Source organism: Callospermophilus lateralis, chromosome 1 (genome assembly GCF_048772815.1).
Source record: "Callospermophilus lateralis isolate mCalLat2 chromosome 1, mCalLat2.hap1, whole genome shotgun sequence".
NCBI classification, from domain to species: Eukaryota; Metazoa; Chordata; class Mammalia; order Rodentia; family Sciuridae; genus Callospermophilus; species Callospermophilus lateralis.
The window spans coordinates 7264158-7279029 of record NC_135305.1 but is presented as its reverse complement, the minus strand read 5'-3'; the positions used below and the strand labels follow the sequence as shown (position 1 = coordinate 7279029).

Below are 14872 nucleotides of genomic sequence, written 5' to 3'. Positions count from 1 at the left end.
TCAGTCATGAACCCACCAGTGGATTAATCCACGGATGAGGTCAGAGCCTCATGATCCAATCACCTTCCAAAGGCCCCACCTCTGACCAAGCCTTCCACACATGAGCCTTTGGGGGACAATATAACAGGGAGTGAACTGCTCTTTCAGGTGCTATGACCTCTCCCTGGACACTCCCATGAGCCTTTGGCAAGTAGGCTAGGACAGGCCCGTGTAGACCTCACCCACACATGGTAGGAGGAAGCCTGCCTCAGGTGCGGGCTGCAGGAGGCGTCTGGAGGAAGGGAGTCCAGGGCCCTGGTCAGCAAGTTCTGTCCTGCTCTTGGCCCCGAGGCTGAAGGGGCTATTAACATCTGGCCTGAAATCACTTATGTGGCTCCCTTCTCCTCTATCTGTGTTTCATGGGCAGCAAGTCCTATGCCCTTCATGGTGCCCACCACAGTCCTGCCTGGACTGCCAGCCTCCAGGACTCTCTGCTCCCAGAGCCAGCTGAGCTGTGGCAGCGGGGAGTGCCTGCCCACCGAGCGGCGCTGTGACCTGCGGCCCGACTGCCAGGATGGCTCGGACGAGGATGGCTGTGGTAAGAGCAAGCTGGGTCAGGCTCTAACCTGAGGCCCCACTCCCGCGAAAGCCCCCTCTGATCACTGGGCATCTGTCCCCTGCAGTGGACTGTGTGCTGGCACCCTGGTCTGGCTGGAGTGGCTGCAGCCGCAGCTGCGGCCTGGGCCTCACCTTCCAGCGCCGGGAGCTGCTGCGGCCTCCCCTGCCTGGGGGCAGCTGCCCCCTGGACCAGCTCCGCAGCCAGCCCTGCTTTGTGCAGGCCTGCCCAGGTAGGTAGGCAGCAGCCGAGAGGGAAGAGGGGATTGTCCCAGACGCCTGTAAGGGGGAGGCCTGAGTTGGTTCCCACCTGAGACCCTCATCGGGAATGTGCCTCTGCTCTCCTTGGGACCCCAGTGTCCATCCCCCCATCTCTGGGACTCTAAGAGTGTGATGTCCCCCTGATGACAGCCTTTAGCCCCTAAAGGGAAACCTGCTCCCTGGCCCCTCCCGCCTTGCCTCCTAGTGGCCCAAGTGAGTCCCTTCACCCAGAGCCATTCCTGCCCCAGCAGGCTCTGTGGGGGTAGAGAGGCCACGTGAGGTGGGATTTGGCACTGGACCACAGATGTCAGCTGGCTGTGCCCCTCGCCCCTGGGCTCCACACAGAAGGCCCTGTAGCCCTTTTGTGCCATGAATCTGAGGGACTGGTCCCGGTGCCCCTGGCTCTTCTGCTTGCTCCAGAGAGGGGATTCCCACATAGGGTCTCAGCCCCACATCTGGATCCAACCCTCGCTCTGGTTGGTTTACTGCTGTCATCAGGGTGCGCCCCACTCCAGGGTTCTGGCCATCAGGGCCTTCTCAGAGACTACACCGATTGTCCTGGGAGGAACCTAGTGTCCTCACCTATGGGGACGGTTCCTGGCACAGAGGAAGCTACAGACCTCCCAGAGCACCACTGAGCCGGGGAGGGCGCCTCTGCTCTGCCTGCCTCCTCTCTTTAGCACAGTCTTTGTCTCCTTGGGACCCCCCATTCTTCCTTCCCCACAGTGGCTGGGGCATGGGCAGAGTGGGAGACCTGGGGACCTTGCAGTGTTTCCTGTGGGGGCGGCCATCAGAGTCGCCAGAGGAGCTGCATGGACCCACCACCCAAGAATGGCGGTGCACCCTGTCCTGGGGCCTCCCGGGAAAGGGCACCCTGTGGCTTGCAGCCCTGCACTGGTGACACAGGTAAGGGGGAGCTAGGCTGGGAGAGGTGTCCTACACGGAGCGTGGGCAGGTCTCTGGGCCTCTCAGTGCTCACCCCACCTGAGGCTCATCCCCTAGACTGCGGGCTGGGCCGTGTGCATGTGAATGCTGAGCTGTGCCAGAAGGGACTGGTGCCCCCATGTCCACCCTCCTGCCTGGATCCCGAGACCAACGGAAGCTGCACTGGGCCCTGTGTGGAGGGTAAGGTAGACCCAGCCAGCAGAAGCCCACCAGCCTTCAGTCTCTAGCCCGCCTCCCTGACGACCCCATGGAGCTGAGGGCCCTCCTCTTCCTCACTTCCAGGATGCCGCTGTCCCCCAGGGCTCCTCCTCCATGACGCTCACTGCCTGCCCCTCTCTGAGTGCCCCTGCCTTGTGGGTGAAGAGCTGAAGCCTCCAGGGCTGTCCTTCCTCCTGGACAACTGCAGCCAATGGTGAGGGTGCTGGGCCGGGGCAGGGCCCCGTGCAGGGCTCCCAGTGCCAACCAGCTCCCCCCCCTCCTTCCCTGCAGCATGTGTGAGAGGGGGACTCTGGTGTGCGAGCCAGGGGCCTGCCCACAGCCCTGTGGCTGGTCGGCCTGGTCCTCCTGGACTCCCTGCGACCGCTCCTGTGGCTCTGGAGTGAGGGCCAGGTTCAGGTACGTGAGGAGGAAGGAAACGGGGGAGAGAGGGGAAGAGGCTCAGATCCAGGCAGGCCTGGTGGGGAGGGTAGTGGAAGGAGGAAGGACAGGAAGGCAGCAGCAGGAGGACAGGCACTCGGGATGTCCTCTCTCCCAGGTCTCCCTCCAACCCTCCTGCGGCTTTTGGAGGTGCCCCCTGTGAAGGGGACAAGCAGGAACTGCAGGTCTGCCACGTGGATTGTGGGACAGGTACTACAGAGCCTGCCCCTCGTCCTTGTGAACACAGAGAATGGGACCCACTGACACTCTGGATGGGGATCAGCAAAGCCTCCCCAGGGCCGGAGGCAGCCCTGGAACTGGCCTTGGGGGATGGGCTTGGTGGGGGTGAATTACGGGCTGCCTTGACGGAGCAGGCTGGCCCGGTGGAGCATGTGTCTGCAGAGCCAGGAAGGAGGTGAGGCTGGCCAGGCTGGCTGGAGGAGGGACGCAGGAGCACAGAGACAGAGAGGTGCAAATGGTTGGTTCCCTCTTTCCACAGACCAGGTACCCTCAAGCTGTGCCAGCACTAGTGAGGCCTCTAGAGAGCAGGCCAGCCCTCACTGGTATCCAGACGGAATGGGGAGGAGAACATGAGGAGAAGCAGAGCCAGGGTCAGCCCAAGGAGGAGGGCAAGGGAGGAGGAGGCTGAAACATGAGTCCAAGGGTTCTGGGCCACAGACTTGCAGCAGGAGGAAAAGAGAGGTCAGGTGTTCAGAGACTCTGAGTTTTCCCACATAGAAAAATCTGGAAGAACTGCTCTAGGAGAACTATGAGGATGAGTGATGATCATGTCAGAGGTTGGCTGGACCGTGGGTATGTAGGTGTGGGTATGGAGCTGAGGCCAGGCTCAGTGGGAGCTTTGTTCCTGGTTCCCACATGTGAGAAGTAGGACTCAGAGTGGAGATCCAAGCCAGCTGGGAGGGGACAGAGGCCATGCCCTGAGCCCAGAGCAGAATCCCTCATGCTCATGAACACTGTCCTGGCCTTCTGCTTCTCAGATCTGACCTGAGTTCATCGACTCTTCTGAGCCCAACCAGGTCCTCTATGTTGGCCTGTCCTGTGTCCCTCTGCAGAGGTGCTGGGCTGGACACCCTGGACATCTTGGTCCTCCTGCTCCCAGAGCTGCCTTGTCCCTGGAGGAGTCCCTGGCTGGCGACATCGTTCCCGACTCTGCCCCAGCCTTAGGGATACCTCCTGCCCAGGAGAGGCCACCCAGGAGGAGCCTTGCAGCCCCCCTGTGTGCCCAGGTACAGCCCCACTGCTTCTGTGTCCAGACACTTGGGTGGATGAGGATCAGGAAATCATGACCCTTGAGCAGGTCCCAAGCCTTTGGGAGATGAAGGAACAGAGGGAATGGAGGAACCCTGGCTGTTCTGAAACCCCTCCCTGCCCCAGTCGTACACCTATGAGCCAGCACATGAGTAATATTTGGGACTGTCCTAGAAGAAGGACCTGCATGACTCTGACCTCTCTCAACCCCTCCCCTATCCACATCTGTGCCATGTCTGCAACTGTGGACTTGACCCTGGACAGTGCCGAGCAGCTGGGGTGCGTGGGCTTCCTGGTCTGCCTGCTCAGCCCCCTGCAATGGAGGCATCCAGATACGTGGACGCAGCTGCTCTGGCTCGGCTCCTGGAAATCCCGCATGTCAGGGACCCCACAGCCAGACCAGGGACTGCAACACACAGCCCTGCACAGGTAGATTCCTCGCCATCCTCCAGCTGGCCACACACACTGCTGGGATTCGGATCCTTTCCCCACCTCACCTTCTCATATCACTGAACTCTGTCTTCAGGACGAGGTGCCTTGAGCCAGGGAGACTATGGGATGTCCACTCTCCCCTCCAGTCCCCTCCCTCCCCCACCTGCTGGGGACCAGGTTCCTGCAGGCTTCTTGTTCCTTCCTGCTAGGGACGGGGCTCCTCCCCTGGAAATGGCCTAGGAGGGCAGGCTCCTCCAGGAAGTCAGACCAGCCTGCCACTCCCAGGCAGATTGCAGGGAGCAAGGCTAGCCCCTGGATTCCTCGGCCCCCTTCCTCACTCTCCCCAGCTCTTTGAGTCCTCCTCCTGGCAGACACCATTGTCTTCATGTTCTACTCTCAAGAATATTTGTATAAAGTGAAGCAAAGCTGTGACTGTACTGGTGACATTCCAGGCACTGGAACAAGCCAGTGAGGGGGGTAGGGGCTTCATCAGCTCAGTCCTGCCTACCAGGCCAGTCACTGCCTGTGGGTTCCTCTCTCCATTGGCTTCCCCGACCTTCCCTCTTGCCCCTGCCAGACCTGCTCTGTCTTCTTGTACAGCCCAGTGTCCAGAGGACATGGTGTTCCGCTCAGCAGAGCAGTGTCACCAGGATGGGGGTCCGTGTCCTCAGCTGTGCCTAGCACAGGACTCTGGGGTGGAGTGCACAGGCTTCTGCACCCCCAGCTGCACCTGCCCACCTGGTCTCTTCCTGCACAACGCTAGCTGCCTGCCCCGCAGCCAGTGCCCCTGCCAGCTGCATGGGAAGCTCTATGCACCAGGAGCAGTGGCTCGCCTGGACTCCTGCAACAATTGGTAGGGCACTGGGCAGAGGGTACAGTCAGGCTGGAGAAGGGGTGGAGAGGAGGGGTGGGTACGGGCTCCTGAGGTAGGCAGGGAGGTAGGAATGGATTCACACACACACACACACACACACACACACACACACACACATATACACACACACACGGGCTCATCATGCCTCCATTCCCAAACATGTCCCAGCCATAGATGCCTGGCACAGGCCCTGTGAAGACTAGTGAATGAGATGCTGCCTAGCCACACACTGCCTCTGCAGGGAGTGCAGATCCCCATTTGACACATGGGAAGACTGGCTCTCAGGCACAGCAATGATGGTGGAACTAGAGACTGGAGAGGACCTTCTAACCTCCAAGCTTCCTGTCTCTCTTCCTGACTATAATTCTCTTCCTGGGATCCACTGGATACCTGCTCAGAATGTAGAAGTGCCCAGTACTCAAAGCTAAACCAGATTCTGCCAGCAGATGGCGCTCTGACCCATTTCTCTTCCCACTGCTTTTCCTTTCTCATTTCATTTTCTCCATCCTTCATTTTCTCCTCCCTTGTCCCCTTCTATCCTCTGGCTCCCTCTTTCAATTCCCTCCTTTGTTTTTCCTCCTTCCCACTCCCTTTTCTCTTTTTTCTGGACAAATGGATTTTAGTTGACAGTAGTTGACAATGGACTTTAAACCTGCGTTTTAGGCCAGCGTAGTTAGTGGTGCACACCTGTAATCTCAGTAACTAGGGAGGTCAAGACAGGAGGATCAAAAGTTTGAGGACAGCCTCAACAACTTAGTGAAACCCTGTCTCAAAACTAAATATATAAAACGTTTGAGAATATAGCTCAGTGCACTTGGGTGAAGTGCACTTGGGTTACAATCCCCAGTACCAAATTTGAAAAAAAAAAAAAATGCATTGGAGAAAACTAGCAGTGGAGAAAAGTATCCAGTTCTCCTTCCTAGGAGAACTCTCTTTCTGAGTTGCTCCTTTGTCACACATTACTGAAGGCCATTTCCAAATGGTATTTGGTAAATGTAGATGGAATAAAAAGTACAAAAACGTGTCTCCTGATGAAATGACGTGACAAAGGGACAGCACAGTACCTGGGGCATCCCAGAGCCCACTGAGGTTGGATTTGAGTGGGGGGACCACTGCGTGAGAACCTGGAGTCACATCTGAACTTCTCATGGGGGACCTGGTGGCCCAGCTTCCTCCTGGGGCAGGTGCACAATGCTCCAAGGACAGTGGCTGATTATGGTCAAGATGGGCAAGGTTGGATCTCACTGGCCCCTCTCTCTGCAGCACCTGTATCTCTGGAGAGATGGCATGCACCTCAGAGCTTTGTCCAGGTACCCACATACAGTGGTGGGTACTCAGGGGTCACTGGGGGCAGTGTCTTGGGGAAGTCAAGGTGCAATATGGCTTGGCCTGGTTTCACACAAACGACCCCCTCACCCTGACAGTGGCTTGTGGCTGGAGTCCTTGGACCCCGTGGAGTCTCTGCAGCCGCAGCTGTGATGTAGGCATACGACGGCGCTTCCGGGCAGGCACTGCACCCCCCGCTGCCTTTGGGGGTGCTGAGTGCCAGGGCCCCAACATGGAGGCTGAATTCTGCAGCCTGCGGCCATGTCGAAGTGAGAATAGGAACTTACATCCTGAGACCTCCTTAAATAATCTTCCATAGAGAAGCCAATACTTGCACCATCCCCAAGGGCCCCTGAGAGATGCAGGGGATTTCCTTGGGGATGCCATTAAGAGGTGGTCCCCAGGAGATACCCTCCCTGGATTCAGCCCCCTCCCTCCCCAGAGGCATAGGCTTCCTGAGACCAGAGACAGCTGCTGGTGAAGTGGCTTCAGGGTTGAGAAGGGAGGGGTGTCCTTGGGTGGGAGGAGGAGGTGCACTGGGCATGGGAGGCAGGGCCTCCAGTGACCTGGGTGCCACCCCCAGGTCCTGGTGGGGAGTGGGGTCCCTGGGCTTCCTGCTCCGTGCCCTGTGGTGGCGGCTACAGAAATCGCACCCGAGGCAGTGGCCCACGAGTCCTCATGGAGTTCTCTACCTGCAACCTGCAGCCCTGCGCAGGTGAGGGACTGCCCTGGAACTCTCCATTTCTTGTTCCCACCAATTCAGGACACTGTCAGTCCCATCCGCTGCAGTCCTATCCCTTGGCCCGGTGCAGCCGCCATGACAACCCAGCCATACAGAGAGCCCTCCCAGTGCCCCTCCCAGGTTGGGAGCCCAGGCAAGATGAAGTGCTCCGGGCTGAACTGTCAATTTCTGTGTCTCCAGGGCCAGTCCCTGGTGTGTGTCCCAGGGGTCAGCTGTGGCTGGATTGTGCCCAGGGCCCTGCCTCCTGTGCAGAACTCAGTGCTCTGAGAGAGACCAAGCAGACCTGCCACCCTGGCTGCTACTGCCCACACGGGATGCACCTGCTGGTGGGTACCTCCTGCCTGGTCACAACTGGGATCTCCTCGGGGCCTGGGAACTCTGGGATAACAAGCAAGGGATAGTCAAAATCTGGGCAGGGGCAGAGCCAGAGGTATGGGACTGCAGACAGGGAGACCGATCCTGCAGAGATGAGGAAAGAGCACTGAGTCCATGACTTAGCTCTGGCCTGAACCAGCAGGTGGCCCTGAGTGAGTGTCGGCCACTCTCCCTGGACCTCTGTTCTCTCATTTGTAAAGTGGTTGATAGGTCTGGAAGGGCAGGGAATGGGAGCTGGGAGAAGCCATTGGGTGTGGAGGGTTTGAACAAAGGATTCCCAGTCACTGCCGAACTGTGGGTTAGGGTAAGGGACAGGTTCTGTGTGGCTCTGGGTCCAAATCAGTTTCTTCTGCCAGTAGCTCTGTGAGCTCAGGCAGAGTATTCTCATGCCTCAGTGCCCTCCAGAGTGAGCATGATGAAGAGTGCCTCTCAGGCCAGGCCCATGAACCTCCCACGCTGGACTTTGAATCATGCACTACTAGATACATGTTCTTGTTAAATTTGAGCCACTTCTGTCCAAACTCCCTACATGTGTTACTTTTTCGTTGTTGTTTTTGTTGGTAAAAATTTGGGGTTTTTTTACACCATTGCTGTACATATTGCACATTTTATATTTTCATAGCCGATTTCAAGGGCGTATGATGGTCCCATAACAGTCTTTTTCTTCCAGAAGTTGGGAGAGGGGTTCATGTGCCATCCCTGGCAGCCCCTGAGGGCCTGTATCTGCCCGACAGGAGGGGCTGGGGGAGAGCTCTTTGCAGAAGGAGCATGAGTGGCATTTGAGGGGAGCTGAGGAATTGGGTGCTGGCTTTGACCGAAGAGGGGCAGGCTGAAACTGGAGATGACAGAGGGTGTTCCTTTCCAGAACAATGTGTGTGTGCCTGCCCAAGAATGTCCCTGTGCCCACGGGGGGCGCCTCCATCCCCCGGGTAGTGCTGTGCTTCGTCCGTGTGAGAACTGGTGAGGACCCCAGTCCCCCAGTGGCTTTCTGTCATCTAAGCACCCAGCTGTCCCTCTTTGGCAGCAGGAAATGTTGGCTTCACGGGCCAGAGACACCTTCCCACTGCACTCACTCACACAGCCATCCAGCCCTGTGGGGCCGAACCGACCTGAACCCCTCCATCCACCCACCCCACCTGTCTTCTCTATTCCCACCTGTGTTTCTATGGTCACTGTAGCAAAGTAGCACACACCTGCATGCACGCGCGCGCACACACACACACACACACACACACACACACAAGTGGGATAGGGAACAACACTGGTGGTCTCACAGAGCTGGAAGCCAAAGTCCAAGATCTGGGCGTCTGGGCACTGGCCTTCGGCGGTGGTGAGCAAGCTGTTCCTGGCTCTCCTCTGGTAGTCTTCTGGCAGGCTGGCTCTTCTCAGCTTGCAGATGGCTGTCCTCTGCCTGTGTCTCTTCCCTCTCTGCATGCCTATGTTCAAATCTCCTCTTCTATAAGGAATAGAGTCACACTGAATTAGGGGCCACTTTAATTTGATTACCTCTGGAAAGACCCATCTTCCAGTAAGGCCACATTCATAGGGACTGGGGGATGGGCTTGAGCAGAGGATTTGGGGGAATACCAGGCAGCCCACAAGCCACCTGACCTTCTGCTGTCCCCTGGCAGCTCCTGCATCTCTGGGCTCATCACCAACTGTACCTCCTGGCCTTGTGAGGAGGGTGAGAAAGGGTCCCCACCTCTTCCCTCGGCAGCAGAGGGCCTGGGCTGAGTCGGCAGGGCTTGTGGGGCCCTCAGGAGAGATGGGGGGCTGCTGCGCATCCATCCTGGTAATCACACTCCCCTAGCATGCACTGTTCACCTTCTCCTTCCCCAATCCTGTGCACCCCAAGGCCAGCACGCATGGTCACCCTGGACCCCATGGAGTGTGTGCTCAGCCTCCTGCGGGCCTGCCCGACGCCACCGGCACCGCTTCTGTGACAGGCCCTCTAGTGTGGCACCGTCCACCCTGGCTCTGGGGCCCTCACCAGCTACGCCCACATCCCTCTGCCCAGGCCCGGAGGCTGAGGAGGAGCCCTGCCTCCTGCCAGGGTGTGACCGTGAGTGCCTGCCTGGTGCTGTAGCCAACTCCTCCCCTGCCACCCAGGATGCCCCGTCCTTGTGGACACCTCCCACCACCACCGTGTTCCAACTGCCCTGGTTCTCCACCAAGCCCTTCCAGATTCCTTCCTCTGATGTCCCCCAGGGGCAGGAGGCTGGGGGCCTTGGGGGCCCTGGTCCAGCTGTAGTCGGAGCTGTGGGGGCGGCCTGCGCAGCCGGACCCGAGCCTGTGACCAACCACCACCTCAAGGGCTGGGGGACTTCTGTGAGGGGCCTCAGGCCCAGGGAGAAGCCTGCCAGGCTCAGCCGTGCCCAGGTACCTGCCAGGGAGGGGGGTACCGGGGAGCAGAAGAGAAGCTGGAGGAAGCAGCACTGGGAGTGGGACAGGAGGCCCCACCTGCTCTCAGCCCACTCTGTCTCCCTCCTAGTGACTGACTGCACTGCCATTGAGGGGGCCCAGTACAGCCCTTGCGGCCCTCCCTGCCCCCGCTCCTGTGATGACCTCGTGGTGAGTCTGCGCTCCCTTGACACTCCCAGCTGACCTCTGACCCAAGGGTCACCTTGTGGAGAGGCTGAATGTTGCCTTGGGCTCGTGGCCTCTCTGACTTGGTGCTATGTGGCCAGCTCTGACGGAGACGGGTGAGGTCCTGGGCTTCACTTGACAATCAGCACACCAGGCTGGCTCCCCTTGTTCCAGAGAGTGACAGCTGTACCCAGAAGCCCTTGGCTTCGGTGCAGCAAATGTTCCCCAAATTAAAACTTGTATCACAAACATATAGGGAGGGGAAATCGCCACAAGCATTTTGGTGGGCAAACCTCATCTCCTGTGCTTGTGCATGTGAGTGAATACTTACTGAGCACCTACCAGTCACCATGGACACCGAAGGAGGCCAACACAGCGGGGCCCTGTCCCCATGATCACACATTCTGGGGGTAGGAAGACAGGTGCAGCTCGAGATTGGACACCGGGATAAGCACCCTGAAGATTAAGATGGTCTTTGAGGCCCTGACGTGGGGAGCTGTGTGAGGGAGGTTAGGGAAGGTTCCAGATGTGGTGAGGGAGGGGGAGGTGCAAGAGGACTTGGAGAGAACATTGTCGCTGCAGCAGGCAGGCCTGGCTGCAGTGTCCCCAGAGGACACGGCTCTCTCCCAGAAGCCTCCCTGGCTCAGCCAGCTTTCTAGGGTCCCTGCTCCTGACGTTCTAGGGAGGTCTGGTCATGCTTCAGTTCCCAGGTCACTGGTCCGGGTCACCGACTGAACCCACCATCCCAAGACATGGGGGTCTGTCACTGGTAGGACACCAGGTTCCAGGTCCATTCCCTGGGGAGCCGCCAGGTTCTCCATGTGGCCTTTCTGCCCATTCCCCTTCCGGCCTTTCTTAACAGAGCTCCAAGGCACGAACAGTTAGAACAGGAGGCCTCTCCACTACGGTCACACCTCTCTCCTCCCCTCCTCATCCTCTCCCTCCAGCCTCATTCCTAGGGTCCCTCCACTGAGTCCCCCCACCCCTCAGGCCTTATTTTCTGCTGACCAGAATCCTCCCTTGCTGTCCCTCCAGCACTGTGTGTGGCACTGCCAGCCTGGCTGCTACTGTCCCCCAGGCCAGGTGCTGAGTGCTGATGGGACCATCTGTGTGCATCCTGGTCACTGTAGCTGCCTGGACTTGCTGACCGGGGAGCGGCACCGTCCAGGCGCTCAGCTGGCAAGGCCCGACGGCTGCAACCACTGGTGAGCAGGCTGCACCCCTGTGGCAAGGAGGCAGGGATGTCCGCAGGAGTAGCCCCACCTGGTGTCTGAGCACCTGAGCTCCAGAATCTCAGCCAGTGGGCACTTTAGGCCCCACTGTCCCTGAAAAAATGTGGGCACCATAACTCCTATCTGATAGGTGGGGAAACTGAGGCAGCCAGTTCCATGTGTGTGCTGAGGGCTGGGTATACGCCCCCAGGGAGGAGGGGGCTGGTCATTTACTCCTGCTGTCCAGCCTCACCTGCAGCCCATAACCTGTAACCAGCAGCCATTCCCCAGTAGAACATACCAGCTGTGACACCCCTGGGTGGCCATCTGAGTGGCACAGGGAGAAGGCTCTTGGGATACTGGAGAATGGGGAGATGGGACATAAACCCGAGGAATAGGGGGAGGAGGACAGGGGGAGGATGCCCAGGAGGCTGCATGTGGGGCCTGGGGTGGCACTGAGCTGCTGCCTCTCCCCACCCTGTGCCTGCCTCCCTGCCCAGCACCTGCCTGGAGGGGAGGCTCAACTGCTCAGAACTGCCCTGCCCAGGTATGTGCCCAGTTTGGAGGGAGGTGATGGTGGCCTGAGGGCTGGGGAAGGGATCAACTACACCCAGTGCCTGCCATTCTCCTCTCAGTGCCTGGAGGCTGGTGCCCGTGGTCAGAGTGGACTGCATGCTTCCAGCCCTGCAGAGGCCAAACAAGGACCCGCTCTAGGGCCTGTGCCTGCCCTGCTCCTCAGCATGGGGGAGCCCTGTGCCCTGGAGAGATGGGAGCCCAGCATCAGAGGGAGACTTGTCCCAGCTCCACCACGTGCCCAGGTGTGGTGCCACCACAAGACCTGTGTCTCCTCACCCCTGGAGGCCCGTCTGCTACAACCTCCATAACCTGGGGCCTCCCGGGCCTCCGGGGGTGACAATTGTTTCTTCCTGGTACAGTGAATGGAGCCTGGAGCCCATGGGGACCATGGTCTCCCTGTGACGCATGTCTAGGACAATCCCGTAGGAGCAGGGAGTGCAGCCAGCCCCCCACCTCTGAGGGTGGCAGGCCTTGCCCTGGCGTCCACTGGCAGAGCCGCCCCTGTCACGACAATTCCACTCAGTGCGCAGGTGAGGGCTCCAGCGGGGCTGGGAGAGCCTGTCCGTCTAGGGAGACGCTGACCCCAACTGCCCCACACAGCACTCGGGTAGGGAGGGCACTCTAGTCACTCACGGTCCTGGCCAAGGTGGCCAGTCTGAGCAGGTGGCAGGCGTGGCAGGAGGCTCTTGTCACCCAGAATGGTCCCTCAGCATCCACCCTCTCTGCTTCCCTCTTGCCCTAGATTGTGGGGGTGGCCAGAGTCTGCTGCCCTGTGGGCAGCCCTGTCCCCGCTCCTGCCAGGACCTGTCCCCTGGGAGTGTGTGCCAGCCAGGCCCAGGAGGCTGCCAGCCCAGCTGTGGGTGTCCCCCAGGCCAGCTCTCCCAGGATGGGCTCTGTGTGCTTCCAGTCCACTGCCGCTGCCAGTACCAGCCAGGAGCCATGGGTCAGTGCCTCCCCCCTCCCCCAGCAGCCCACTATCCCCTGCCTGGCCCCTGGGCCTCTGCCAATGGGGCCAACTTGAGGCTGCGGGAGGGAATGGGGAAGGCCCCGCATCCCAGGCTGTCCTGTCTTCTTGCTGAAGGACATGGGCACCGTGGGGTAGGGTGCAGGAAGGCAGGGGTGTGGGGTGGGGATTGATGGGGAGCGCTGAGCTGTCTGGAACCCCCATGCTCACTCCTGCGCCCTTCAGGGATCCCCGAGAATCAGAGCCGGTCAGCAGGCTCTGGCCTCAGCTCCTGGGAGAGTCTGGAACCTGGAGAGGTGGTAACAGGGCCATGTGACAACTGGTAAGGGGCTGTGGAGCCGAGCAGCAATGCCCACAGGGGAGTGGGTGAGGCCCATCCCTGAAGCCCTCTCCCTTGTCCCCAGCACCTGTGTGGCGGGCATCCTGCAGTGCTGGGAGGTGCCCAGCTGCCCTGGGGCTGGTGTGTGGGGCCCCTGGGGTCCCTGGGAGAACTGCAGTGTTTCTTGTGGAGGAGGGGAGCAGCTACGCTCCCGGCACTGTGCCCGACCTCCCTGCCCAGGACTGGCCCGCCAGAGCCGCACCTGCCACACCCAGGTCTGCAGAGGTGAGCCCCCACTGGCCTAGACCCTGAAGTCCCCACTGAGCTTTGAGTCCCATCATGGCTCGACCCTGACTCATGGGCGCCTTTTGACCCCTCCTCCCCTCACTCCACCTGCCTCTTCCCTGGCCATTAGTGAAGGGGAGGCAGTGAGGCCGTGGGGAGCCTGTGGGAAAGGGTGTTGTGGGGATGGGGATCCCGGGGGTGGAAAGCAGGCCACAGGAAGTGTGGGTGAGAGGTCAGCAGGAAGAACACCGGGCAGAGCTGGGCACTGACAGAGCTGTTGCCTCAGAGGCAGGGTGCCCAGCTGGACGTCTGTACCGCGAATGCCTACCCAATGGAGGATGCCCCTTCTCCTGTGCCCACGTCACAGGGCAGGTGGCCTGCTTCTCTGATGGCTGTGAGGAGGGATGCCACTGTCCTGAGGGTACCTTCCAGCACGGCTTGGCCTGTGTCCAGGTCAGAACTCAGCTGGCCAGGAGCACCGGCTGCCTTCCCCTGCCCCTCCCTGGCAGCTCACCACTTCAGCAGACTCGGTGGCCTCTGGACAGATGACCCCTTCCTCACCTGGCCCTAAGCAGTACACTAGCCTGTAGGGCTGCTAGGGACTTTACTGCCAGCATCAGGGCAGAGTTGGTGGAGCCTGTGCAGTGTCCAGGGTGTCTTTCATTCTGGGGAAAGGGGACCACCTGGGGACCACCTGGGGCCCACAGCTGGTACCGGGGCTTGTGCTCCTCACAGTACTTCTCCTAGCCCCTAGCACCAGCTCAGAGCCACCCACAGGGCTCTAATGCCATACTCTCAGGCGCTACAGTGTGTCCCTTTAGCTACCACACCCAGCCCTCCTGGCACCAAAGGGCAGGGCCTCCTCCAGGGCCCTGTGGCTCCCCCACACCATCCATGCACACCCCCTGGCCCAACCTCACCCATGTCTTCCACCACAGGAACATGGTCTCAACGCCCCTCCTTTCCCTGGCCCACCCTGGTGGGGAATTACCCCTCACCTTTGCTCTCCCTGCCCCCCTCCATGCCTCTCTGCCCCTCTGCTGAGTCCAACAGGGGCCAGGAGCTTCCTTTCCTAATTTCAGTGGCATCCCCACAGTCAGTTCCAGGATGCCATGGCCAGAAGGGACCTGTGCAGCTGCCTCGTCCCACCTCATTGACTTAAAGATGATGTCACTGAGCCCAGAGAGGGGAAGGGACATACCAAGGTCATGCACCCAAACTCAGTCACCCTGATTCCTCTGATTCCTGTCTGAGGCTCCCTCTGCCTCCATATCCTGTCATCTCAGGGCCTGCTTATGTCCTGCTGAGCATCCTACTCAGGAAGGTGGCTGATCCCTTAGGCCAAGCCCATGGCCTGTGTATTTCTCATGGTGTGTTTATGCCCCTGACACAGGTCCCCTGTCCCTCTTGCATCCACTAGTGCCCTCCTGGGACCCAGAGCCCTCTAGGTCCTTACACTGCTATTCCTTCTTCTCCC

The 14872-nt window shown here is 59.7% G+C and overlaps 1 protein-coding gene across 1 annotated transcript in view; it reads left to right on the top strand.

Annotated features, from left to right (window-relative positions):
- LOC143392329 (SCO-spondin-like) overlaps positions 1-14872 on the top strand; it is a 51009-nt gene that overhangs the window by 23327 nt on the left and 12810 nt on the right. The window contains exons 47-73 of the mRNA XM_077107974.1: positions 407-577; positions 663-827; positions 1582-1761; positions 1858-1980; positions 2083-2212; positions 2290-2415; positions 2555-2646; positions 3510-3683; positions 3970-4134; positions 4738-4990; positions 6275-6321; positions 6436-6606; positions 6921-7052; positions 7260-7405; positions 8320-8414; positions 9086-9138; positions 9310-9516; positions 9663-9833; positions 9946-10025; positions 11076-11245; positions 11752-11798; positions 11887-12069; positions 12187-12357; positions 12570-12770; positions 13017-13113; positions 13196-13395; positions 13682-13848. Coding sequence (XP_076964089.1) covers positions 407-577; positions 663-827; positions 1582-1761; positions 1858-1980; positions 2083-2212; positions 2290-2415; positions 2555-2646; positions 3510-3683; positions 3970-4134; positions 4738-4990; positions 6275-6321; positions 6436-6606; positions 6921-7052; positions 7260-7405; positions 8320-8414; positions 9086-9138; positions 9310-9516; positions 9663-9833; positions 9946-10025; positions 11076-11245; positions 11752-11798; positions 11887-12069; positions 12187-12357; positions 12570-12770; positions 13017-13113; positions 13196-13395; positions 13682-13848 — 3917 coding nt within the window. The remainder of the gene's footprint in view (positions 1-406; positions 578-662; positions 828-1581; positions 1762-1857; positions 1981-2082; positions 2213-2289; positions 2416-2554; positions 2647-3509; positions 3684-3969; positions 4135-4737; positions 4991-6274; positions 6322-6435; positions 6607-6920; positions 7053-7259; positions 7406-8319; positions 8415-9085; positions 9139-9309; positions 9517-9662; positions 9834-9945; positions 10026-11075; positions 11246-11751; positions 11799-11886; positions 12070-12186; positions 12358-12569; positions 12771-13016; positions 13114-13195; positions 13396-13681; positions 13849-14872) is intronic.